General features: G+C 35.6%; 1 protein-coding gene across 5 annotated transcripts in view; it reads left to right on the top strand.

Annotated features, from left to right (window-relative positions):
• CEP128 (centrosomal protein 128) overlaps positions 1-26721 on the top strand; it is a 438638-nt gene that overhangs the window by 19692 nt on the left and 392225 nt on the right. For all 5 annotated transcript variants that reach the window (XM_027120216.1, XM_027120215.1, XM_027120217.1 and 2 more), the window contains 5 exons: positions 501-662; positions 2347-2433; positions 22113-22239; positions 23520-23638; positions 26603-26694. In XM_027120216.1, coding sequence (XP_026976017.1) covers positions 516-662; positions 2347-2433; positions 22113-22239; positions 23520-23638; positions 26603-26694 — 572 coding nt within the window. In that variant the 5' untranslated portion in view covers positions 501-515. The remainder of the gene's footprint in view (positions 1-500; positions 663-2346; positions 2434-22112; positions 22240-23519; positions 23639-26602; positions 26695-26721) is intronic.

Here is a 26721-nt window from a genome sequence, read left to right as displayed (position 1 = left end):
GAAAGCCTGTGTGCAGCAACAAAGACCCAATGCAGCCAAAAATATAAAATAAATAAATTAAAGAAAAAAGAATGGACATCAGACTAATATTGAGACCTGCAGGTTTTAGCCTTAGAGAATATCTGTGTTTTTTTTTCTTCTTCATTGTAGAGATACCAATCTATGTGTCTCATATACCTTACAGTGTTGTTGGTAGAGTTATGTGAGATACTGTATGTGAAAGAGCTTATAAAGTTTAGGAGCATTGCACAAAACTAAGTGATTATTATTATTTGGAGCTGTAAATGTCTGAGGAATTGCTCATAAACCAGAAAAAACAAAGGAGGGAGAATTACATGTGGAAATGACTTGTGTTTTCAAGCTATGTGTTAGAAATTATGATGTGGCAAAGGGCTAATGTAATAAATACTTTAAAAGATCAAAAAGTAAATAGTTAAATTAATCTCTTATTTCTGTGCTCTTTACCATTTGATTGACCTTGACCTGGATTTATTTTTAAGGATTTTTGCACCTCAATGGCAGGATCCTCCAACGATTCAGACCACTTCCGCTCTCATGACCGATTGGGTCGATGGGCTGCCAGTTCAATACGCAGGGAAACTCGAAATCGACCTACTGTGGATGTCACTGAGAAGGTCAACACTATAACAAGTACTTTACAGGTTAGTTTAGCAATGGTTGCATGTAATAGATTTTAACTAGGTTGAGCTAAGAAATGGTTTCAGTCGGTGTATTAGTTTTTTATGCCACAGTAACAAATTTGCACAAAACTAATGTCTAAAAAACCCAGAAATTTATTTTCTTACAGTTCTGTAGGTCAGAATCTGACCCTGGTTTCATTGGACTAAAAGCAGGATGTCAGTAGGGCTGTATTCCTTTTTGGAGGTCCTAGGGAAATATCTGTTCCTTTTCCAGCTTCTAGAGGCTGCCCACATTCCTTGTTTTGTAGCCTCTTCCTTCCTCTTCAAAGCCAGGAAGGGTGGGTTGAGTACTTCTTACATCATATCACTCTGACTACTCTTCTGCTTCCCTCTTCCACTTTTAAGGATGCTTGTGATTGAGTCCACCCAATAATCCAGGATAATCTCCTCATCTCAAGGTCCTTAACTTAATCATAGCTGCAAAATCCCTTTTGCCATATAAGGAAACGTATACATAGGTTCGAGGGATTAGGACTTGGACATCTTTGGGGGCATTATTCTGCCTAACACAGTCAGTAAAGATATATTTGAAATATATGATAGGTTGTGGAAATGTTTTGGGATAAGGCAGTATTTCCAAATAAAATACTGTGGGAGTGAAACCAATAGGAATTATTACCATAGTTTACCTTCTTGTGGACATTTGCCTTTAGAGAAGTTGTTCATATTTTGGGTAGGTAAATTATTCATGGATGAATGATACTGAGATGCCATTTTTATTTAGAGGCTAATTTTTGACAGTGTTTGGAAGTTTGAGTGGCAGCAGTTTACATTCCCTCCATAGGAAAGGGCTTTGGAAAAGAGGTGGAGGAAGGGCAAAAAGAAAACTCAGACTTTTTTTCCTACCCTTTAATCTCTTACTTCCGTTTTGCCTGGATAAACATGGATTTTGGCTTTCAATTGCTTTGGGTTAGTATGCTTAGATAAGAAGAGGCTAATTTCTGGTGGAGAAACCATAATTTGATTTAAAACTCCGGAGCCTTTTTCTTTCTAAACTTATTTAAATTAACATAATATTGGATTCTTGCAGTACAAATTCTTGTACTTTCCCACTACTGAAACATATTAGTAAGTATATATTTTTGAAAGAAATGCCTCCATTTACCTCTCAGGTGAAACCTAGCATATTTAGGTGGAAACCATTTTTACTGTAATTACAAACAAATTTTATAGCTAAAAGTTAAAGGATACTTTGTTTTCTTTTCTCTTAATGGAGTCCTTGAGGTAAAGTAATAACTGAAATAACATTGATCCTAATGATTTGCTTGTCATGAACACAATCGACTAGATTTTTCTCAGGATTTCTCTTATATAAAGAGGGTCTGAATTAGTTGAGGTGCACAAATTGACGATGAGGATTCTTTTCCAATATATGGTTTTGTTGCCAACTTATTATGGAACCTTGGATAAGGATTGAAATTTTGTGCTTCAGATTTCACACAAGTAAATTGCAGATGGATTTGAGTTTCTCTGTCAGTGCTGTTAATAAGATTTATTTGATATTTATGAAGTATATTACCCAACTTAATTATTATATAAATTGTACCTTTTGCAAATGGGTGACCTAGCTGTTTGATATGCCGCTAAGATTGATTGGGGAAAACATTGTTTGGAGCAATTAATAAAGTCCACTTTCTTTCTTTAGGACACTAGTCGGAACCTGCGGCAAGTTGACCAGATGCTTGGACAGTATCGAGAATATAGTAATGGACAGGCGGGGGCTATAGAACACGTAAGAATGTTTACATATGTTTGCATTTACTCTTACCCACCTTTTTGGAAATTTAGTTGAGGAGTATGGATGTGAGATAAAGGACGTAACCACTGTGAATAGCTTTAGCTTTTCAACTGCTTTATTATTTTATAGTTTAAATTTAGCTTGTCAGATGGCTTGCCAGCTAGTCTATATAGATTAGATTCTATTGAATTTGAAAGCTTTACTTTTTTTTTTTTGGCTGTGCCACATGGCTTGTGCAATTTTAGTTCCCTGACTAGGGATTGAACCCCGGGCCCTTGGCAGTGAGAGCATGGAGTCCTAACCACTGGACCACCAGGGAATTCCCTAAAATGAATATTTTTTTTATTAATATTTTGCTAATTCTGTCTCTTATTTCCTTCTTTTGGAATTTGCTAACTCATCCTCTGTAAACTCTTAGAAAACCAAAGAAATTTATTCCTTCATGTTTCTAATTATGACTATACACTCTAATAAGATTAGTATTACATGTGTGCTATAATGATAGTTTTATATATATCTGTGCTGTACTGAGTTGTCACATAAGCCCCAAGTTTAATTGATTATTTGTTATTTTCTTTTTACAAAGCAGAAGTATAGTCATCATTTGCTTTTAATCGGAAGCTAATTGCTTGAGCACAGGGAACATATTTTCTCTCATAAGGTTTTTTTACTACTTTCATTTAGAAAATAAACTTGGACTTTCTTGTATCTACCAAATTTTTATGATTTATGGTATATTTGCAGATGGGGCTATAGATTTTATATATTTGGGTAGCTCATGAAATGTTTAGATTTAACTACCTTATTAATAATGGGAGTTAATTCTTTGCTCTTTAATTTATTAGTAAAAAAATAAAAACATTATTAACTAGTAGCAGAGAAAAACCTACTTTGTCAGGTTGAATATTAGACGAATTTCCCTTGAATTGAGCAATTGGGAAATAAAACTATGTATTAAGTGAAACTTCTGTACAGGTAAGCTTTTAAAACACAGAGTGTGTTCTCCTAGAATTGGTAGGCCTAGAATTGAATAATGCTGAGCTCTGGGGGAGTAGTTTTATACATGGGAAGTAGATAAGCTCAACAGGTATTTCTTTCCCATCTGAGTTGTAAGTACCTAGACTGGAAAGCCACTCATTTAAAATAGGACACAGGAAAATAAGATTCTTTCCTTTTACTTTAGGCTGTTCCTTGTCTGGTCTAGAGTCTTCCCCTTAGATTCCTCAAATTCTTGTTCTATTAAAGTAGTTGCCTCTCAATGATTTCTGCTCCCAGCATGCCAGAGGGGGATGTCACTCATTGCCTTATATTTACACTCCCTCGATAGAGCAATGATTTCCACCCTACCACCTGTAAGTAACCTGGAGGGGCACCTGCTGTAATCTATGGGAAGATGTGCAACTCAGAAAGAGTATTTCTCACAACAAGTGAATCTGATGGGCTGCTCAGTGAAAATTGCTTTCTTAGCATTAAAATACTTACTGTTACGAAATATAGCAGTAAAATGGGCATACCTAAAAATGAGTGTATGTAATGTGCCAACTATCATGTGATTTATCTGAATCTTTCTATTTGTATTCTTTAAGTCCTCTAAGTACATGATAGTATTATCCTCTATTTTAAAAATTTTAATTATTGTGTGTTCTGTTTAGGGAGGGACCCTGGAGAGTGATTTGTTTGTTTCTTTCTTTTGGAGACTGTGCTCCAGCTCATGCAAGTTCTCTTGATGTAGAACCTGCTATTTTTTTTCAACAGCCTGTAACAGGCTAATCCATTTTCAAATTATTGTTATTATAATTATTATTTTATTGAGGTATAGTTGATTTACAATGTGTTAGTTTCTGGTGTACAGCAAAGTGATTCAGTTATACACACATGCATATATATTTTAATATTCTTTTCCATTATGGTTTATTATAGGATATTGAATATAGTTCCCTGTGCTATAGAGTAGGACCTTGTTTATCTACTTTATATATAATAGCTTGTATCTGCTAATCTCAAATTCCTAATTTATCCCTCACCTACCCCCTTTCCCCTTTGTTAACCATAGTTTTCTATGTCTGTGAGTCTGTTTTGTAAATAAGTTCATTTGTATCATATTTTAGTTTCCACATATAAGTGATATCGTATGATATTTGTCTTCCTCTTTCTGACTTACTTCACTTAGTATTATAATCTCTAGGTTCATCCAATGTTGCTGCAAATGGCATTATTTCATTTTTTATGGCTGAGTAGTATTCCATTGTATATATGTATATACCACATCTTCTTTATCCATTCATCTGTTGATGGACATTTAGGTTGCTTCCATGTCTTGGCTATTGTAAATACTGCTGCTGTGAACATTGGGGTGCATGCATCTTTTTGAATTAGAGTTTTTTCTGGATATGCCCAGGAGTGGGATTGCTGGATCTTATGGCAATTCTATTTTTAGTTTCTTAAGGAACATCCATACCTTTTTCCATAGTGCTGCACCAGTTTACTTTCCCACCAACAGTGTAGGAGTGTTCCTTTTTCTTCACACCCTCATTAGCATTTATTATTTGCAGACTTTTTAATGATGGCCATTCTGACTGGTGTGAGGTGATACTGCAGCTTTGATTTTCATCTCTCTAATAATTAGTGATGTTGAGCAACTTTTCATATGCCTATTGACCGTCTGTATGTCTTCTTTGGAGAAATGTCTATTTAGGTGTTCTGCCCATTTTTTGATTGGATAGTTTTTTTTTTTGTTGTTATTGAGTTGTATGAGCTGTTTGTTTATTTTGGAAATTAATCCTTTGTCGCATTGTTTGCAAATATTTTCTCCCATTCCGTAGGTTGTCTTTTCATTTTGTTTATGGTTTCCTTTGCTGTGCAAAAGCTTATAAATTTGATTAGGTCCCATTTGTTTCTTTTTGCTTTTATTTCTATTGCCATGGGAGACTGACCTAAGAAAACATTGCTACGATTTATGTTGGAGAATGTTTTGCCTACGTTCTCTTCTGGGAGTTTTATGGTGTCATGTCTTAAGTCTTTAAGCCATTTTGAGTTTATTTTTGTGTATGGTGTGAGGGAGTGTTCTAACTTCATTGATTTACATGCGACTTTCCAGCTTTCCCAACACCACTTGCTGCAGAGACTGTCTTTTCTCCATCATGTATTCTTGCCTCCTTTGTTGTAGATTAATTGACCGTCGGTATGTGGGTTTATTTCTGAGCTCTCTATCCTGTTCCATTGATCTATATGTCTGTTTTTGTGCCAATACCATGCTGTTTGGATTACTGTAGCTTTTTGTAGTATTGTCTGAAGTTTGGGAGGGTTATGCCTCAACCTTTGTTCTTTTTCCTCAGGATACTTTGGCAATTCTGTGTCTTTTATGGTTCCATATAAATTTTAGGATTATTTGTTGTAGTTCTGTGAAAAATGTCATGGGTATTTTGATGGGGTTTGCATTAAATCTGTAGATTGCTTTGGGCTGTATTACCATTTTAACTATATTAATTCTTCCAATCTAAGAGCATGGGATATCTTTCCATTTCTTTGAGTCATCTTCAGTTTCTTTTATCAATGTTTTATAGTTCTCAGCATAAAAATCTTTCAAAACCTCTTTGGTCAGGTTTATTCCTAAGTACTTTTTCTTGTTTTTGGATGCAATTTTAAAAGGGATTGTTAGGGACTGTTTGTTTACATGCCTTTTCTGATATTTCATTGTGAGTGCAAAGAAATGCAACAGATTTCTGTATGCTAACCATGTATCCTGCTACCTTGCTGAATTCGTTTATCAGTTCTAGTAGTTTTTGTGTTGAGTCTTTAGGGTTTTCTGTATATAGTATCATGTCATCTGCATATAATGACAATTTTACCTCTTCCCTTCCAATTTGGATACCTTTTATTTCTTTTTCTTGTCTGGCTGCTGTGGCTAGGACTTCCAATACTATGTTGAATAGGAGTGGTGAGAGGGCATCCTTGTCGTGTTCCTGATCTTAGTGGGAAGGCTTTCAGCTCTTCACTGTTGAGTATTATGTTGGCTGTGGGTTTGTCATAAATAGCTTTCATTATTATGAGATATGTTCCCCCTATACCTACTTTGGTAAGAGTTTTTATCGTGAATGGATATTGAATTTTCGTTAATCCATTTTAATCAGTGTTCAACTGTTAAAAAAATTTCTCCATGTTAAATATCCATTGCCTAATTGAAATTAGCATTTCTCTTTTAAAATATAAGACATTTCCTAGGAAATGGGATCAGCCATTCTGCTCTAGGGAAGACAAGAACTTCTATTATTTTTATTTATTTATTTAAAAAAGTTTTGAATTTTATTTATTTTTTTATACAGCAGGTTCTTATTAGTCATCAATTTTATACACATCAGTGTATACATGTCAATCCCAATCGTCCAATTCATCACACCCCCACCCCCACACCCCCACGGCTTTCCTCCCTTGGTGTCCATACGTTTGTCTCTACATCGGGGTCTCAATTTCTGCCCTGCAAACTGGTTCATCTGTACCATTTTTCTACGTTCCACATATATGCATTAATATACAATATTTGTTTTTCTCTTTCTGACTGACTTCACTCTGTATGACAGTCTCTAGATCCATACATGTCTCAACAAATGACCCAATTTCGTTCCTTTTTATGGCTGAGTAATATTCCATTGTATATATGTACCACAACTTCTTTATCCATTTGTCTGTCGATGGGCATTTAGGTTGCTTCCATGACCTGGCTATTGTAGGTAGTGCTTCTGTGAACACTGGGATACATGTGTCTTTTCGAATTGTGGTTTTCTCTGGGTATATGCCCAGTAGTGGGATTGCTGGATCATATGGTAATTCTATTTTAGTTTTTTAAGGAACCTCCATACTGTTCTCCATAGTGGCTGTATCAGTTTACATTCCCACCAACAGTGCAAGAGGGTTCCCTTTTCTCCACACCCTCTCCAGCATTTGTTGTTTGTAGATTTTCTGATGAAGCCCATTCTAACTGGTGTGAGGTGATACCTAATTGTCGTTTTGATTTGCATTTCTCTAATAATTAGTGATGTTGAGCAGCTTTTCATGTGCTTCTTGGCCATCTGTATGTCTTCTTTGGAGAACTGTCTATTTAGGTCTTCTGCCCATTTTTGGATTGGGTTGCTTGTTTTTTTTAATATTGAGCTGCATGAGCTGTTTATATATTTTGGAGATTAATCCTTTGTTGATTCGTTTGCAAATACTTTCTCCCATTCTGAGGGTTGTCTTTTCGTCATGTTTATAGTTTCCTTTGCTGGGCAAAAGCTTTGAAGTTTCACTAGGTCCCATTTGTTTATTTTTGTTTTTATTTCCATTACTCTAGGAGGTGGATCAAAAAAGATCTTGCTGTGATTTATGTCAAAGAGTGCTCTTCCTCCGTTTTCCTCCAAGAGTTTTATAGTGTCCAGACTTACATTTAGGTCTCTAATCCATTTTGAGTTTATTTTTGTGTATGGTGTTAGGGAGTATTCTAATTTCATTCTTTTACATGTAGCTGTCCAGTTTTCCCAGCACCACTTGTTGAAGAGACTGTCTTTTCTCCATTGTATATCCTTGCCTCCTTTGTCATAGATTAGTTGACCATAGGTGCGTGGGTTTACCTCTGGGCTTTTTATCTTGTTCCATTGATCTATGTTTCTGTTTTTGTGCCAGTACCATATTGTCTTGATTACTGTAGCTTTGTAATATAGTCTGAAGTCAGGGAGTCTGATTCCTCCAGCTCTGTTTTTTCCCTCAAGACTGCTTTGGCTATTCGGGGTCTTTTGTGTCTCCATACAAATTTTAAGATTTTTTGTTCTAGTTCCATAAAAAATGCCATTGGTAGTTTGATAGGGATTGCATTGAATCTGTAGATTGCTTTGGGTAGTATAGTCATTTTCATAATATTGATTCTTCCAATTCAAGAACATGGCATATCTCTCCATCTGTTGGTATCATCTTTAATTTCTTTCATCAGTGTCTTATAGTTTTCTGCATACAGGTCTTTTGTCTCCCTAGGAAGGTTTATTCCTAGGTATTTTATTCTTTTTGTTGCAGTGGTAAATGGGAGTGTTTTCTTAATTTCACTTTCAGATTTTTCATCATTAGTGTGTAGGAATGCAAGAGATTTCTGTGCATTAATTTTGTATCCTGCAACTTTACCAGATTCATTGATTAGCTGTAGTAGTTTTCTGGTGGCATCTTTAGGATTCTCTATGTATAGTATCATGTCATCTGTAAACAGTGACAAGTTTACTTCTTCTTTTCCAATTTGTATTCCTTTTATTTCTTTTTCTTCTCTGATTGCCATGGCTAGCACTTCCAAAACTATGTTGAATAATAACGGTGAGAGTGGACATCCTTGTCGTGTTCCTGATCTTAGAGGAAACGGTTTCAGTTTTTCACCATTGAGAATGATGTTTGCTGTGGGTTTGTCGTATATGGCCTTTATTATGTTGAAGTAGGTTCCGTCTATGCCCACTTTCTGGAGAGTTTTTATCATAAATGGGTGTTGAATTTTGTCAAAAGCTTTTCCTGCATCTATTGAGATGATCATATGGTTTTTATTCTTCAGTTTGTTAATATGGTGTATCACATTGATTGATTTGCATATATTGAAGAATCCTTGCATCCCTGGGATAAATCCCACTTGCTCATGGTGTATGATCCTTTTAATATGTTGTTGGATTCTGTTTGCTAATATTTTTTTGAGGATTTTTGCATCTATATTCATGCGTGATATTGGTCTGTAATTTTCTTATTTTGTAGTATCTTTGTCTGGTTTTGGTATCAGGGTGATGGTGGCCTTGTAGAATGAGTTGGGGAGTTTTCCTCCCTCTGCTATATTTTGGAAGAGTTTGAGAAGGATAGGTGTTAGCTCTTCACTAAATGTTTGATAGAATTTGCCTGTGAAAGCCATCTGGTCCTGGGCTTTTGTTCGTTGGAAGATTTTTAATCACAGTCTTAATTTCAGTGCTTCTGTTTGGTCTGTTTATATTTTCTGTTTCTTCTTGGTTCAGTCTCAGAAGGTTGTACTTTTCTAAGAATTTGTCCATTTCTTCTAGGTTGTCCATTTTATTGGCATAGAGTTGCTTGTAGTAATCTCTCATGATCCTTTGTGTTTCCGCAGTGTCAGTTGTTTCTTCTCCTTTTTCATTTCTAATTCTGTTGATTTGAGTCTTCTCCCTTTTTTTCTTGATGAGTCTGGCTAATGGCTTATCAATTTTGTTTACCTTCTGAAAGAACCAGCTTTTAGTTTTATTGATCTTTGCTATTGTTTCCTTCATTTCTTTTTCATTTATTTCTGATCTGATCTTTATGATTTCTTTCCTTTTGCTAACTTTGGGTTTTGTTTGTTCTTCTTTCTCTAGTTCTTTTAGGTGTAAGTTTAGATAGTTTATTTGAGATTTTTCTTGTTTCTTGAAGTAGGCTTGTATAGCTATAAACTTCCCTCTTAGAACTGCTTTTGCTGCATCCCATAGGTTTTGGATTGTCGTGTTTTCATTGTCATTTGTGTCTACGTACTTTTTGATTTCCTCTCTGATTTCTTCAGTGATCTCTTGGTTATTTAGTAACGTAGTGTTTAGCCTCCATGTGTTTGTGTTTTTTATGGTTTTTCCCGTGTAATTGATTTCTACTCTCATAGTGCTGTGGTCAGAAAAGATGCTTGATATGAGTTCAATTTTATTAAATTTATTGAAGCTTGATTTGTGACCCAAGATGTGATCTATCCTGGAGAATGTTCTGTGCGCACTTGAGAAGAAAGTGTAATCTGCTGTTTTTGAATGGAATGTCCTATAAATATCAGTTAAATCTATCTTGTCTGTTGTGTCATTTCAAGCTTCTGTTTCTTTATTTATTTTCCTTTTGGATGATCTGTCCATTGGTGTAAGTGAGATGTTAGAGTCCCCCACTATTATTGTGTTACTGTCGATTTCCTCTTTTACAGCTGTTAGAAGTTGCCTTATATATTGAGGTGCTCCTATGTTGGGTGCATATATATTTATAATTGTTATATCTTCTTCTTGGATTGATCCCTTGATCATTATGTAGTGCCCTTCCTTGTCTCTTGTAACATTCTTTATCTTAAAGTCTATTTTATCTGATATGAGTATTCCTACTCCAGCTTTCTTTTGATTTCCATTTGCATGGAATATCTTTTTCCATCCCCTGTATGTGTCCCTAGATTTGAAGTGGGTCTCTTGTAGACAGCATATTTATGGGTCTTGTTTTTGTATCCATTCAGCAAGCCTGTGTCTTTTGGTTGGAGCATTTACTCCATTCATGTTTAAGGTAATTATCGATATGTAAGTTCTGTGACCATTTTCTTAATTGTTTTGGGTTTGTTTTTATAGGTCCTTTTCTTCTGTTGTGTTACCCACTTAGAGAAGTTCCTTTAACATTTGTTGTAGAGCTGGTTTGGTGGTGCTGAATTCTCTTAGCTTTTGCTTGCCTGTAAAGCTTTTGATTTCTCTATCGAATCTGAATGAGATCCTTGCCGGGTAGAGTAATCTTGGTTGTAGGTTCTTCCCTTTCATCACTTTAAGTATATCTTGCCACTCCCTTCTGGCTTGTAGAGTTTCTGCTGAGAAGTTAGCTGTTAACCTTATGGGAGTTCCCTTGTATGTTATTTGTTGTTTTTCCCTTGTTGCTTTCAATAATTCTTCTTTGTCTTTAATTTTTGCCAATTTGATTACTGTGTGTCTCGGCATGTTTCTCCTTGGGTTTATCCTGTATGGGACTCTCTGTGCTTCCTGGACTTGGGTGGCTATTTCCTTTCCCATGTTATGGAGGTTTTTGACTATAATCTCTGCAAATATTTTCTCTGGTCCTCTCTCTCTCTCCCCTCCTTCTGGGACCCCTATGATGCAAATGTTGTTGCGTTTAATGTTGTCCCAGAGGTCTCTTAGGCTGTCTTCATTTCTTTTCATTCTTTTTTCTTTATTCTGTTCTGCAGCAGTGAATTCCACCATTCTATCTTCCAGGTCACTTATCTGTTCTTCTGCCTCAATTATTCTGCTATTGATTCCTTCTAGTGTAGTTTTCATTTCAGTTATTGTGTTGTTCACCTCTGTTTGTTTGTTCTTTAATTTTTCTAGGTCTTTGTTAAACATTTTTTGCATCTTCTTGATCTTTGCCTCCATTCTTTTTCCGAAGTCCTGGATCATCTTCACTATCATTATTCTGAATTCTTTTTCTGTAAGGTTGCTTATCTCCACTTCATTTAGTTGTTTTTCTGGGGTTTTATCTTGTTCCTTCATCTGTTACGTAGCCCTCTTCGTTTTAATCTTGTCTATCTTTCTGTGAATGTGGTTTTTGTTCCACAGGCTGCAGGATTGTAGTTCTTCTTGCTTCTGCTGTCTGCTCTCTGCGGATGAGGGTATCTCAAGAACTTTTATTTTTAACTTAGATCTTATAAATGATACTAATGCTAAACCTCAGGAAATGGATACAAGTGATATACAGTTTACCTTTGAACAACATGGTATTTGGAGCTCTGGCCTTCCACACAGTTGAAAATTTGTGTATAACTTATAGTTGGCCCTTGGTATCTGAGGTTCCTCCCTCTCTGCAGTTCCTCTGTATCTGTGATTCTGTGTTCATGGATTCAACGAACCTTGGATCATGTAGTACTGTGGTATTTACTACTGAAAAAAATCCGCAGGTGAACAGTGCAGTTCAAACCCATGTTGTTCAAGGGTCAACTGTGTATGAACTTACATATTTATTTTATGGAGGTTCAGTTTTGTGAACATAATTCGCCAGTGAGTGAGGAGCTATGTAAATATTCAGTGCAATGCTTTCCTCCTGAGACGATCTGCCCTAACAAGAGAATTGTGAGAATTATTCCTGTTGGTTTTGTAAGGGTCAGGAGTCATGATGAGTCACTTTTTTGACTACCTTTTCTTGAAATGTACATAATTTCACTGTTGTTTTCTTGAATCTTTATTCCAACTCTAAATTTATTTATTTGCTTATAATATGTGAAGGCCTCTCTCTGTGAGGAGTTGAGCAGTGTTAGAGGGTCAGCAATGGGGTGTGTGGTGTTTCATAGAGAAGTAGCATCTACCTTTTCATATTCTCTTTGGGAATATCTTCATAAGCTTAGTTTACAGGTACCTTTTTGTTTTTTGTGTGATAACTCATTTAATTCTCTCAACAGTCCTATTAGGTAGATACTATTATTATCCTCATTTACAAGATAAAAATACTAAGGCACAGAATGGGTACTAGCTTGCCCACAGTCTCACAGTTAGTCAGTGACAGAGCCAAGGATAGGATATTATCCCAAAACCCAGCATCAGGATTCATTCACATCATTGAGTTGTGCTTGCTACATTTTAATGATGATATGAATTTAATTTTTCTGAAAATTGGGATTTTGGATTCAAAGTTTGAAGGGTTATATAATTTACATTTATAAACTAGATTCTGGAGATTATCTTAACTGATTGAAAAACCAAAGCCCATTATCACACAAGTCATTAATGTTACAGCTGGTGCAATGTCCAGAATGAGAGTTAGATGGAACAAATACAGAAACAGAATGGGAAGAAATCCGATGCTGAGCTAGGATTGGCATTGAAGGTTTGCCAAAGTTGGCTGTTCTAGCTGCCACTTAAGGCAGTGTGGTGGATTCTGCAGGTTGCCTACACCAGCACTGGTTTCCCCCTTCTTCCTAAGTAACAACCACTGATTTTTTTTTTTTTTTAACAAGCCTTTCTTGTAGCCAGCCCAACCAATCAGCCATATTAAGTTGGATAGTATGACTTAGGATCTTTGGTCTTAATGAACTTCATGACCTTAAGTAAGTGTCATCCTGCATTATTTCTCATGCTGTAAATTTCTTGGGAGGTCTGAGAACATTTGGTCCAAAGAGGACCTGTGGGGGTTGGTTTTATATGAAAGTTTACTGGGAATATTTGGAACATATACTCCTATGTTAAATAGTGCAACTGATTAGCTTAATGTTTAGAACATATCTAGAGCTGTGTGTTCCTATTCATGAGAGAACAGGTCTGTTTTTATGTTAATGCCATAAAAATGGAATGCCCTCAAGAAAGAATATTCAACATAAAAAGTTAATACCTTCTGCAGTGGAAATTTGGACTGCAGCTGATGAGGCTAAAGTAGTTAATATTTGGTATAAAAGAAAGATACAGTTCTTTTGATTCAAATCAGCAGATTCATTAAGTACATTTTTAAGGTAAAGAGTGGTTAAAATATAGTAAAATCAAATTAGAGCTTAGAGACTTGCATTAATAGGTAATTTTTCTTCTAATTAAGTACTCTGATTAAAATTTCCCTTTGGGAGTAATAGGACGTTACCATCTGGCGTATATGAACTTTGGAAGAATTTGAATGTTAAATAACGAAGTCCAGGTTTTTTCTTCTTTTCAATGGATTTCAGTTGTTAGATATACATAGTGACAGCCCAAAAGCTTAATGTTAATTGTTTGGAGCCAGGCACAAGCCACTTGTAATATCCCAGAGCTGAAGGTACCCATCCCTTTCTCTCTGGCTGAGTTCTGCTAATTGTCCTAAAGGTGAGAACTGTTCCATCTTTTAACAACTTCAGTGCTAAGTAGTGAGAATGTATGGGTAAGAAATTACAATGGAACAACTGAATTCTGTTAGGAACTTTTTTTGTAAATATATTTCAGATCTTAGGAATTAGGTTCTTAGAGTCTTATGTTTAAAATTTTATTGCCAAGTTTCTCATGAAACTACTAGACAGGAGAATAATTTTTACAGAATTTTGCTTTGGGGCTAGTGGAAAAATGTAAACTTTGGAGTCAGACTTAAAATTGAATCCTGATTTTTTTCCACTAGAAACCATTTCAGTGATTTTGGGCAAGTTATTAAATCTTTCTGAACTTGAATTTAATCATCTGAAAAATGAACATAATTATATATGCCTTATTATAACTAACATTTATTGAAGTAGTCACGCTGTTTTAGACACTTGCTAAACATTTATGTTCTTGTTACTTCTTTAATTCATCCAGTAATCCCTATCTTCAAGTATTTGCTATGTTCTTAATATAGATTAAGTACTTGGTACATTATAGGCACTGAGTATTCTTCCTTTCCTTTCCTTGAATTCACTGGGCCTAACTTCAGTTTCTTTTGTGTATTATTGTGACTCTAAACAACATAATATGTTGTAATGTTTACAGTGATAGGTGTATCTGATTGTTTTGACTTCAAAGTATATGCCAAATTAGACAGCATACATAATGCTGCTTTTCCCCCCTTATGTTCATGATTATATTGTCTGTCCACCCAAAATACAATAATGTACTATTAAGAGCACATTCCATTTTCCATGCATGCTCATTTTTTTAAAAAAAAATTATTTATTTATTTGGCTGTACCGGGTCTTAGTTGAGGCATGCAGGATCTTTAGTTATGGCATGCTAACTCTTAGTTGCAGCATGTGGGATCTAGTTGCCTGACTAGGGATCGAACCCAGCCCCCCTGCATTGGGAGCTCAGAGTCTTAGCCACTGGGCCACCAGGGAAGCCCCCATGTATGCTCATTTAATAACATTCAGAATATTATATGGAAACACTTTAAAAAATTTTAAAAATCGTTAGAATATGTATGCTATGTGGGCTTTGAATATATGAGATCTCATTTAAAAATAAAATAGTCACATAAATAAATATGATGTATCATTTGAAAGGGAATTTCTAAATTTCAGAACTATTAGTATAGACTTATATTTCCATAAATCAGCCTATGGAGAGAGGTTAGGGATAGCAGTCAGAGCTAATGATCTTTCTGGTAAATAAAAAATAAGATAGCAGCAACCATTTAAAAAATACATTTCAGCAACAGATGGTGGGACCAGAAAAGTATGCAAACCATAAATTTGCACTCTAATTTTATAAAACTCCCCTCCTCCACCTCTTCTACCTCCTTTTTTGTCCTCCTCCTTCTCTTTGTTCTAGTTTTAATAGACTGTAAGGAACCAAAATAGAGCTGATAAAATTAACTCTACAACCAATCTATTTTGCAGTGTATTGCCAGATCAAGCTTGGCATTCTGTGGAGAAACAGGCAGTGAAGGAAAGTCAAGCAGAAAGCACTTAATCAATGTGCCTACGGTTGACGTTATTACCCAGGACAAACTTTTTAAAATGACCTCTTTTCTGCCTCTACTCTTGCCCTGGATTTTGCCAAGTTGACCCCTAAGATTTGTAAATCAAAGTACTTTAATTTTTTTTTTTTGTTTCTAATGTCAACGTTTTAGGTATATCTAAACTTACTACACAAACTGTCTCCATAGTCACCAGTGCTATATACATTGTGAATGTTTGCTAAATACTGAGTCTTTACTGTCAGGTGAAAACAAAACTAAATGGTTAGATGAAATATTCAGATGTTTCCAATTTCTGCTCAACTATGCAGCTAAGTGAATGCAGTTACCTATACTTTGCATGCATTTCTGTATAGTCTGTGTTATGTTAGGGGATATGTTTTCTTAGTATGAAAATAAGGGATACTTTGGAGTAAGAAAGTATCTGGAGAAACTAAATAGGATCTTTAATGGTTTCCAGAATTTAAGCTGACTTTGAATTGCAGCATTTAGAATTTTTATCAAGGTTTTTTTTTTAAAGTTGTGTTTTTCATTTGTATGTAAGCTAATTATTTGAATATTTGGTAGCTACTATATTTATGTGTGAGTAATCACTGTTCCTACTTCATTCTTATTATGGTCTCTTTGTGGAAGTAATGGTAGATATCTTTTAAGAATTTCCTAGTGACTAGTTTTAGTGTGATATATTTTTCTCTTTCTCACAGTGAGCTTAGTCAAGGATGTGATTAGTTTTGTTGAGAATGTGAATACGTGAGATACACTGGTTATTAGTATCAGTAACTGTAAATTGACCAACGAAGTTTACCCATGTGGTTCTTTGCCTTTTTTCATCTCATCTTATTGAAGTCAAATGTTACTGAATATGATTTATTTCTTAGGCATTTTTGATAGTGTGTGTGAAGTTGGTGCCTAGTTTCTTAGTTGTTTACAGTTGCTTGTAACCTTACCTTCCCAGAAACTGGTCAAGAAGCTTGCTATTAGTGAATTTTGGAAAGTCAATATTTTTTTACTTAAACAAACAAACTAGAGTTCTGGTCCCAGGCGAGGTGGAGTTTAGCATACTCTTCCACTGAATACAGCTATAAAACCTCTCTGAATGCTGAAAAGTAAAGACAGTTGGTCCTTGTTGCATGGTTTCGATGTGCATGAATTTCATTACCCCTATTTGGTCAAATAACACCAGTCCCCAAACAACACAATTCACATTTCAGCTAACACAACAGTATATTAACGATGAGTAACTGCAAAAAGGACAAACTTTACTGCTGGCTCTTCAGTCCACACATTATTGTATAAATAACAAATTGCTGCTTTTGAAGTCTTGCTGATGGGTCGCAGACAGTGAAAATTATAGTTGTGATACCTCCTTGCCTCCCAATGGTAAACCTGCATGCTATTTTACAAGAATAAATAATAATAATAATAATAATAAAGGAATTGGTCAAAAAGGTGAAAGTGTGGCAAGGAAATGAAAAGTGATAATGCTGGAATGAAATTTGAATTGTATTATGGAGGAGTTAGATGTGGGGTTAAAAAGAAATAGCTGATAGTGAGAATATTGATATTTTTGCTGTTTAAGAGCCTGTAGATATACAACTAGAAGAATTCAGTGAAGTCATTTTTAGGGAATGACATTCTTCTAAAGAGCTTCTCCAGATTAAAACATCCAATTTCTTCATTTACTTTTGCTCTTATATTCATTGTGTGTAGTCATCACAGTAAAAACTACCATTTACTCAACAAACTAATCTTCCCTAGGCATTGCTCTAATTATTTTACATACATTATCTTATTTCATCCTCAAAATAAAATATTAGGGTGTGAAATATGTCAACAGGAACAGAAACAAAAGGAGTAGAACTGAGGAAAGTACTGCTAGGCTTTCCTCTGGTCCTTGTGAATCATGATGTTTTTAATGATCACACTTCTTATATGGAGGACCCATTGCTGCCTAGATGATCTCTTTTCATAGATTTGGTGTGCAGTATAGTCAGTTTTTCAGAGTTGTATGTATTTTTCGATTCTCTAAGCTTGACTTATATTTTGTCTCAAATCAGACTTTCAAATAGAGATGTAACAGGGTTTTCAGAGATCTCTATGAGGATTTTAAAATTTGCTATGTTAATGTTAATCTAAAAGCTTATACGTTTAAAATTTTTTAAATTTATTTACTAGTTTCCAAAATAATGAGTTATTTCCCTAACATTCTCTGCTGGTGACCAGTGACTATTTTTTTCTCCTTGAGTATCATTAACTCACAAATTTATTCGTTTCAACTGCTTTATTCCATTGTAGTTAATATTTTTATCGATGCCCAAATTATTTCATCTTTGGCTATAGAGAGATTTCCCACTTGACTTCTGTGTTTAAAAGCATGTCTTAACAATTTGGATAAACTACCTTGCAAACAAGTATTGCCATTCAATTTCAGTGCCCAAGTTTTATTTTCATTCTTACTGGTACATTATAGTAATGCTTCGTTTGTTTTAGTCTAATGTCAAATGAACAGAGATAAAAGAATAGACCTAATATGTAAATGGTACATTTATATCAAGTTGAGGTGAAAATATGTCATAACATGTTCCACGATGCTGGTTTTGTGGTAGTTTATATAGGGGAAAGTGGGGGAAATGGAATCAACACTTGGTATGTGGTGAGGTATTCATGATAAACTTTTAGAATCTGCACCATTGCAGTCAGTACCACAGTCTGTGTGGAACACTGATTTAGTTTCAGCAAAATAGCATTATCCATCATAGTATTATAAATTAATATTAAATTGAATTTTATTAGTGTTGTTTTGTTTTTATGTAATTTCGAGTTTGGTTTGCCTTTCCATCTAATTAGAAGTTATAATCCTAAAGAGTTTAAAACAAATTTTATCTTTTGGTTTTTGTATTTTAGGAGTTATCAAATTGGTTTTGTACATCATGAATAGATTTTGTGCCATGTCTGTTGTATTATTGCTACTTTAAGTGTAGGTTCTAATTTTATTACATGTTTAGTTTTGTATCTTAGGTGGAGGATCTGTTTTTGCCATGATGTTTGTAGGAGTGATTAAAAGAAATCTTCATCTCACTCATTTACCTTTTACAGTTCAGTTTTTTGGTCTTTATGTATTAGCCTGTTCATCTGTTCAATGGCTTATGATACATCTTTTGAGAGTTTTAAAATGAGGTTGCCAAATAGTTTGTCTAACTTTTTATCTTATTTCTGAAATGATCAATTTTCTAACATCTGTTATTCCTCCTAGATTTTGGGGGTAATGTATCATTTCTGTTGTTCTGCAATATTTTCCCATATGTTCCATGGTGAGTTTTTTGTTGTTGTTAGCAGTGATATTGTGTGTGTGCATGTGTGTGTGAAAATTCCTCTTCTTAATCAGCTTTTAGTTACAGCTCAGGATTTGTTAGCAAATAAGCCCACATGAAAAGGATGCTGGCAAGTTCTGCTTCTGGCATTGGTAGATAAGATTATTTTGGATCAACTCTCCCATTCAGATCAACTGGAAAGGCAAAAAAATTGTAAAAAATAATATTATGAAACCATCAGAGAACTACCAAGGCAGTGAGGAATTTTATAGTCAAGATCTGGCAAAAATAGAAGTCCAGAAGGAAGAGTCCTACATTTGGGACTCTTTCTCTGTCAAGGCAGTAGCTGATTTCAAAAGAGTTGGCTTAGAAGCAGATAAGATTAGAACTATCTGTAGACTCAAAGAGGCTAGAGAGACCAAAATTGGAGTTCAGGAACCCTCCAGCTTTTGATTGAGACCCCAAAGAGTGATAGCCTAGGAAAAATGGTGAATTGAAAATCAGAGCAGTGATAAATTGAAAATTGACCAGTGCTGATGGGGACAGAAGCCCAGCTTTGAATCATCTCAGTTCTAATGAATTAAGGTACATTGGGTTTCCTAGTGACCGTAGCCTGACTTCCTGATAGAAGCAAACCCAAGTCCCTTCTGAAGGAAGATGTCATCATCCAGAGCTTTAAATAGCTCCACAGTTTTCATATACAATGTCTATCACATGATAAAAAAAATACTCAGGCATAAGAAAATACAAGAGTTGACTGAAAACCAAGGGAAAAAACAGACAAGAGAAACAAGTAGGAGATTATAAAATAACTATGATTAACCTGTTCAAGAAATTAAAAGATTGAGGGCTTCCCTGGTGGCGCAGTGGTTGAGAGTCTGCCTGCCGATGCAGGGGATACGGGTTCGTGCCCCGGTCCGGGAAGATCCCACATGCCGTGGAGTGGCTGGGCCCGTGAGCCGTGGCCGCTGAGCCTGCACGTCTGGAGCCTGTGCTCCGCAATGGGAGAGGCCACAACAGTGAGAGGCCCGCGTACAGCAAAAAAAAAAAAAAAAAAGAAAAAAGAAATTAAAAGATTGAGAATTTTGACAATTGAAAACTCTAAAAAAAACCAAACAAAAAAGACAAAAAATGAAAATTACAGAAACTGAAAAATATAACTAAGATAAACAAACAAATAAATTAGAAAAAAACCATCAACAGATGGATTAAGTAACAGCTTGTATACAGTTAAAGAGAGAATTAATAGATTGAGAGATAGATCAGCATAATATATCCAAAAAGAAGAATGGAGGCATGGATGAACAATACAGAAAAGAGCATAAATGACCCATGGGATTTGGTAGAAAAGATAAAACTTAAATCCAACTGGATTTCCAGGAGAGGAAAGAAAGAATGACGCAGAAAGAATGAAGAGATGTGGCTGAAAATTTACAACACATGAAAGAGATTAAGCTACAGATTCCATGATCTCTGTGGGTCAGAAATGGGATAACTACAAGTAAAGCTGTACATAGTCGTATCATTGTAAAACCATTGACACTCAAAGTCAAAGAGAAAATCTTAAAAAGAGCCAGAGCTGTAAGGGGCAAATTACCTTCAAAAAGAAGCAATGATTAGAAATGTCAGCTGACTTTACTTCCAAAAGGATAATCAACTTTACTTCAATTAAAAAAAAAAACTATGAAAAAGGATACTGACATCAGGCTTAGCTTGAAAGATGCAAATAATAAACACAGGAAAAGTTAGTAGAGCTGGTTCTGTCACTAACTTATGTGATCTAAAGTCATTTTACCTTTCTAGTCCTTTTTTAATGTTACAGTTTGGATTTGAGCTTTTTAATTTTAACATTGTACAATTTTATTCTGACTCTTTGTCATAGATTACTGATATGCTATTTTGTGTTCACTGTGTAAGACCTCTTGACTACTTACATGTTAAACATAGTTTTTTATTTTACTTGTGTATAAATTACTCTCCAGGTAGACCTTAGTTCTCCCAGGCCTCATCTGTATGTTTCCTGGATTGATAGTCTAGGTCCTACGGCTGGTGAACACTCAGGCAAGATGGTATTGCACAAATGCCAGTTTAGAGAAGCAGGGAACAGAGGGTATGGAAATATTAGCTTTTTCTTTCTTTCTTTTTTTTTTCCAGAAATGAGAGTGGTAATAGAGATAAATTGTTGAAATTCTAACTCTACTTCTTTTAATCCAGCCTATTTTAACCTTGGTTCTCCAGAACAGCTAAGTCCAAACAACCAAAGTGAAAAAGGATTTACTCATTTGTGACTCATATTCTGTTTCAGCTGTGCTCTTCCTTCAGTTGAAGCTACTTTCTTTCTGCACAGTTCCCCAAGGAAACCAACTTATTTCCTCCATCAGTGGTGTTCTACCTTTTAATTCTGGCTGAATTTAGGAAGCCCTCTCTTTTCAATCAATTGTTTTGTTTTGACATTCTCTTTAAAGAGTTACAGATGACTTGTTTTCTGGATCCATACATTATTTTTATTAATATTATTTTTTATTCATCCTTGGCTAAAATGTCTAGACCAGAAGTTTCTCAGCAATTCAGGGTATGTGGATTTTCCTAAGTTTTACTCTTTGTTCCTTTGGGTTTTTGTTGAATCCCCTTTTCAGGTCAATAGTTCTGTACAGCTCTGGATTATATTCTCAGTATTAAGCGTGATTTTATTTATTGTAGCCCTTTAGGTCTTAAAAGATGTTGTCTTATATTCCCTGCTGGCTAACTTCCTAATAACCTGAAGAGAGCATTTGGACAACTGTGATCCTAGTTTGTACTAACAGTCCAACATCTGACCACATGGTTTTCCGGGATTTGAAATCTCTGAATGAATGAAAGGTACTCTGCTACAGAATTGGGCAGTGCACTTTTTTTTCAAAGCAGAAGTCACTGTGACAGCTGTTCATTTTCCTGTTTATTATAGATCTGAGGTTTCTGAAGGAATGTTTAGAAGGAAGGCTTTCTCTTTTTCAGATGTGTTGGCCTTGTTATGTTTCTAAGCATGGGCACAACAATCTGATGGTAATAGAAAGATGGAATAGGTAGTGACAGATGCTATTTAAAACCAGATGTTAGAATTGGGTCTTAAAATATTTATGTTTACTATTTTTATATTTCTATTAATATAACTTAGTTCAAAATTTTCTCCGATATAAATTCTCTTTGGGAACCCAGATAGTTCATGAATAGCTTTAAAATCTCTAGGCTTATTTGTATCTGGAAGTTTTTTAAACTTCATTGTATCCTTTAATTTAGTTAAAAGAAAGCTTGGAGCATTCAATAGGCCAACTGCGGAGTCAACGGTTATTGAGAAACTCAGGAGGGAGAAGTATTTCTGTTACAAGTCTGAGTACAAGTGACCTCGATGGTGGCACTGTGACAGGTAAACTCTTCAGATGTTCTGAAAACCTCTTCTTTGTCTTAAAAATATTCCTGAAGTACATATTGGATACATGTAGTATTTAGACAAATATAACCCATACATAAAATCATACAAATAAGATGTTAGAAGTATACTTTGAAGCATGTTCAATGGGACTTTGATATTCTGAGTCTGTTACTTTTTTCTTCTCAGGCTCTGTAGACCATGTAGAGCTTCACCTGACAGAACCTTATTTAATTGTCTGCCTCCAGTCAAAACACACACACAAATAGGATTTACTGTGTGGTGTACTTTCTGGATTAGAAATCTTGTCCTAGGTTCATAGTTTTTCAAAAGTCTCATTATGAAATATCCTGTGACACTTGTTAATAACAGGGGAATTTTATCCTTGGTGTGCAGCTCGATTTCAATGGCTACATAAAAGGTGATAACACTTAGTTTGCATATAATTATACTTTCCTACAGCACTGAGGTTCATGTTTGAATAGAAGAGACTTAGAAAAGTCTGCAGTGAAGAGAGGCGATTTAGACAGAGTGAACATTAGTAGCTTGTGTTGTTAATATCATTATTGGTCGTGATAATAATGATTAAAAATCACAATCAGCTATATTTCTTTATGTAGTTTAGTTTATACTGATTTTTTATTTATTTATTTACTTTTTTTGCGGTACGCGGGCCTCTCACTGTTGTGACCTCCCCCGTTGCGGAGCACAGACTCCGTACGTGCAGGCTCAGTGGCCATGGCTCACAGGCCCAGCCGCTCCGTGGCATGTGGGATCCTCCCGGACCGGGGCGTGAACCCGTGTCCCCTGCATCGGCAGGCAGACTCTGAACCACTGCGCCACCAGGGAAGCCCTATACTGATTTTTAAACACCATTCAGATTTTAGATAATTTGTTATTTGAAAAATTCTGTTTTGTTAGTATTATTTTAGGGAGTCATAAAAGTTATTATTTTTTTTAACAACTTACTATTTTTATGTAAGAGAAAATACTATATTGCTTCTTTGAAAAGTATAGCCAATTAGAATTTTTGATGTGTTCTAGTTCCAGGTTATTTCAATTGTTCATTTTATCTGCTTTAAGAGCAAGATAAGTGCCAATTTTGTGGAATTTTATGGCCACAGCAAGATATTTGTTTGTGATTGTCTGTGGGAAATAATCCAGGTTGAGGGCACATGTATATATCCATGTCTGCTGTGTATTTCCTGAGTAAAATTTTAGATTGTTTCTTCTCAAGTGGTGTTTTTAATCCTTTCCCTTTTCTTTCTTCTGTAAAGAGAGCCACCGTTTTCCACCTACCTCACCTCTGAAGGACTATGGGGATCAACAGGGTATTAAACGAAATAGGTCCAGAACTGGTGTCCGATTTGTTCGGGAGACTGATGACATGGGCCAGGTATTTTGTACCCATTCTGTAGTCTGGTTCCTTGCATTTCTATTTAAATCACTAACACTTGAATTTTATGGCTGTATTTTAACTAAGAGTTTGATCATCACTAATTTTGTAATGATTTTTTTTTTAAACCAAGTAAAGTATTTTATTTTCAATGTGTTGATCATCATCATACATTTATTTTGAATTTTGTTATGGAGGATTATATTTTGTAGAACATTTAAAAGTGAGTTTAGCTGGACATGTTTTGTTTCCTTGCTCAGATGGCTTGCTCTTTTCCAAGCTCTGCTAAGTCAGCTAGTTTCTATTTTTCTAAGTTTAGTTTAGTATGAATAAGTTAGTCTTTGTGTGGTTAACCTATTGATTTTTCCATTAGTGTTTTTCTGATTTGCTGAATCACTGATGGAGCCACTTTGTATTAAGCAGGAATTCTAGGCTTTTTCTATGTATTCACTAAAGATTTTGAAGGTATTAGTTCTATAGCTATATTTCTTTTTCTGCCTCTTTAAACTTCTATGCAAGAGCTGAAAAAAATTTTTTTTGTTATTGTGTTGGGTAGCTAAATTAATTAGATAAGGACTAGGAGATGTTGCTGACTTAGACATCTTTGTTTTGGTAGTTTTAAGATTGAGGACTCAGAGTTTGTTAGGATACTCATCTGTAGCTTTCCCTTATTATAACATAAGATAAAGAGATAACAGAACCAAGTGCATTAGAAGACGCCTTGTAGAAACTTTTCCTTGACAGTGTTATTTTTTGGTAGGTGCAACTTGCTAGTGTGGATTATGTGATAAAACCTAGAGCAGAGAACAATATCCTAATATTACTTACTCTTTCATTTTATTTATTTAGTGCCTTTGTCCTGGGACAGTGCTTGGGCTTGGAAACAGTGATGAGCAAAAACCTTGCCTTTTCACAGAGCTTACAGTTTAGAGGGGGAGCTAGATACTAATCAAAAAGTATGTAAATACACCCATAATTGTGAGCCGAGATGCTTGCTCTAACGGAAGGAAGCATAGGGCTATAGGAGTGTTTATAGAGGGACCTGCCGCAGTTAGGGAAGGCTTCCCAAAGAAAGGCTGATTGAGCTGAGATCCGAAAGTTGAGTAAGAGTCATTTGAGGTAGAACAAATACCTTGGCAGGAAGGAAGATAGCACCTATGAGTAATTTAAAGAAGGCCATGTGGCTAAAGAAGTGTGAAACCCTGAGACCATGCACAGCCACGTAAGAGGGTGACAATTACTTTGAAAAGATCACTCTGGCTCTAGTGTAGAAAATGGAGTCAGTGTGGGTAAACCAATTAGAAGGATATTGCTGTGTTCTGGGTGTGAGCTGATGGCCACTTGGATTAGGATAAATGGAGTTGGAGAGAAAGTGGTAGATTTAAAAACTATTTGGTGGATAAAATGAAAGGTCTTGAAGATCAGATGACCATTTGGGGAGGGCGGGAATGAGTGAAAAGGTGGTGTCAAAGATGAGTCCTAGGACTCTGCTTTGCAAAACTGGAAAATCATCACAGCAAAACCTAAGTGAATGGTCTGTTGTTCATCTGCTGTATTACCTCCACTCCTTTCTTTTTAATTGTTCTTCCTTGTTTTAGTCCATTTCTTATGATGACCTTTAGCTCCATATGACTGTTTACTTTCTTAATGCCCCAGTGCAGCATTTGTGGTTTTGTTTACATATCTGTCTCCCATGACACTTGTTTCCCAGCACAGTTGCTGGCACTGGTTAGTTGCACAATGTGAATTTGTTGAAATGAATCAATTTTTTATTTCTGCAAGTCTGTATAACTTAGTTTTTTATTATAAATTATAGCCTACACATACATGTATAGCATACATATTTACCATTAAAAGTACAACAATATGAAAAATCCATGTAACTACCACCCAGACCAAGAAATAGAGGTTTATAATACACCCCAAACCTCTTTTACACTCCTCCTTTCCCCAAGGGCTATCAACTATTTTGACTTCTATGTTAATCATTCTCTTGATTTTTAAAAATATTTTTACTGCTTATATCTTGCTTAGTATTGCCTGTGTTAAACTTTATATAGATGGAATAATGCAGTGTAACTTTTTTTGTGACTTTCCTTTTCCATTTAATGTTTTGTTTTTGGAGTGTAGGTAGGTTTGATCATTTCATTTTCACTGCTGTGTGATACTCCGCTGGAGGAATATATTGCAGTTTATCTCCATTTCATTCTTAATGGACTTTGGTTTGTTTTTAGTGTTCTCATCATGAACAGTGCTGCTCCATACATTCTTTTTTTTTTCTTTTTTTTTTTTTTTTGCGGTACGCGGGCCTCTTACTGTTGTGGCCTCTCCCGTTGCGGAGCACAGGCTCCGGACGTGCAGGCTCAGCGGCCATGGCTCACGGGCCCAGCCGCTCTGCAGCATGTGGGATCTTCCCAGACCGGGGCACGAACCCGTGTCCCCTGCATCAGCAGGCGGACTCTCAACCACTGCGCCACCAGGGAAGCCCTGCTCCATACATTCTTGTTCATGGTTCCTCATGCATGTGGGCAAGGGTTTCTTGGCAGCATGGGTTGGCATGCTGAGGCATGTGGTCTAGTTCAGTAAAGTTCCGTAACACAGCCATGCTCATTTGATTATGGCTACTTTTGTGCTATAATGGCAGAGTTGAGTAATTATGACACAGGCCATAGAACCTGAAAGCCTGAAATATATGCTATTGTACTGTTTACAGAAAAAGTTTCCAGACCTCTTTTCAAAAGTATCTATAAAGAGTGAAATAGTGCACTATAGAGGATGTAATGGTCAATGTTATATATAGTTTTAAAAACTTTTCTTCGAGAGAAAAAATTTTATTAGGTCTTGATAACATTATAAAATATGGGTATTATTGCAAAGAGCAAGTTCTTATTCTTACCCTCAGTGAATCTTTATGGAAGAATTCAACAGAATCCTAAATGGATAACTTTGTTTTGCTTTTATTAGTTTCATGCTTTTCATCAGTCCCTCCGAGACCTCAGCAGTGAACAAGTTCGCCTTGGAGATGATTTCAACCGGGAACTTGCCAGAAGAAGCCGGTAAAAGCTGAATATGATTTTTGTTGA

This window comes from Aethalodelphis obliquidens, unplaced genomic scaffold (assembly GCF_003676395.1).
Source record: "Aethalodelphis obliquidens isolate GAN/ISIS:26980383/991018 unplaced genomic scaffold, ASM367639v1 scaffold21, whole genome shotgun sequence".
Lineage (NCBI taxonomy): Eukaryota > Metazoa > Chordata > Mammalia > Artiodactyla > Delphinidae > Aethalodelphis > Aethalodelphis obliquidens.
This window is presented reverse-complemented; position numbering and strand designations above follow the sequence as displayed.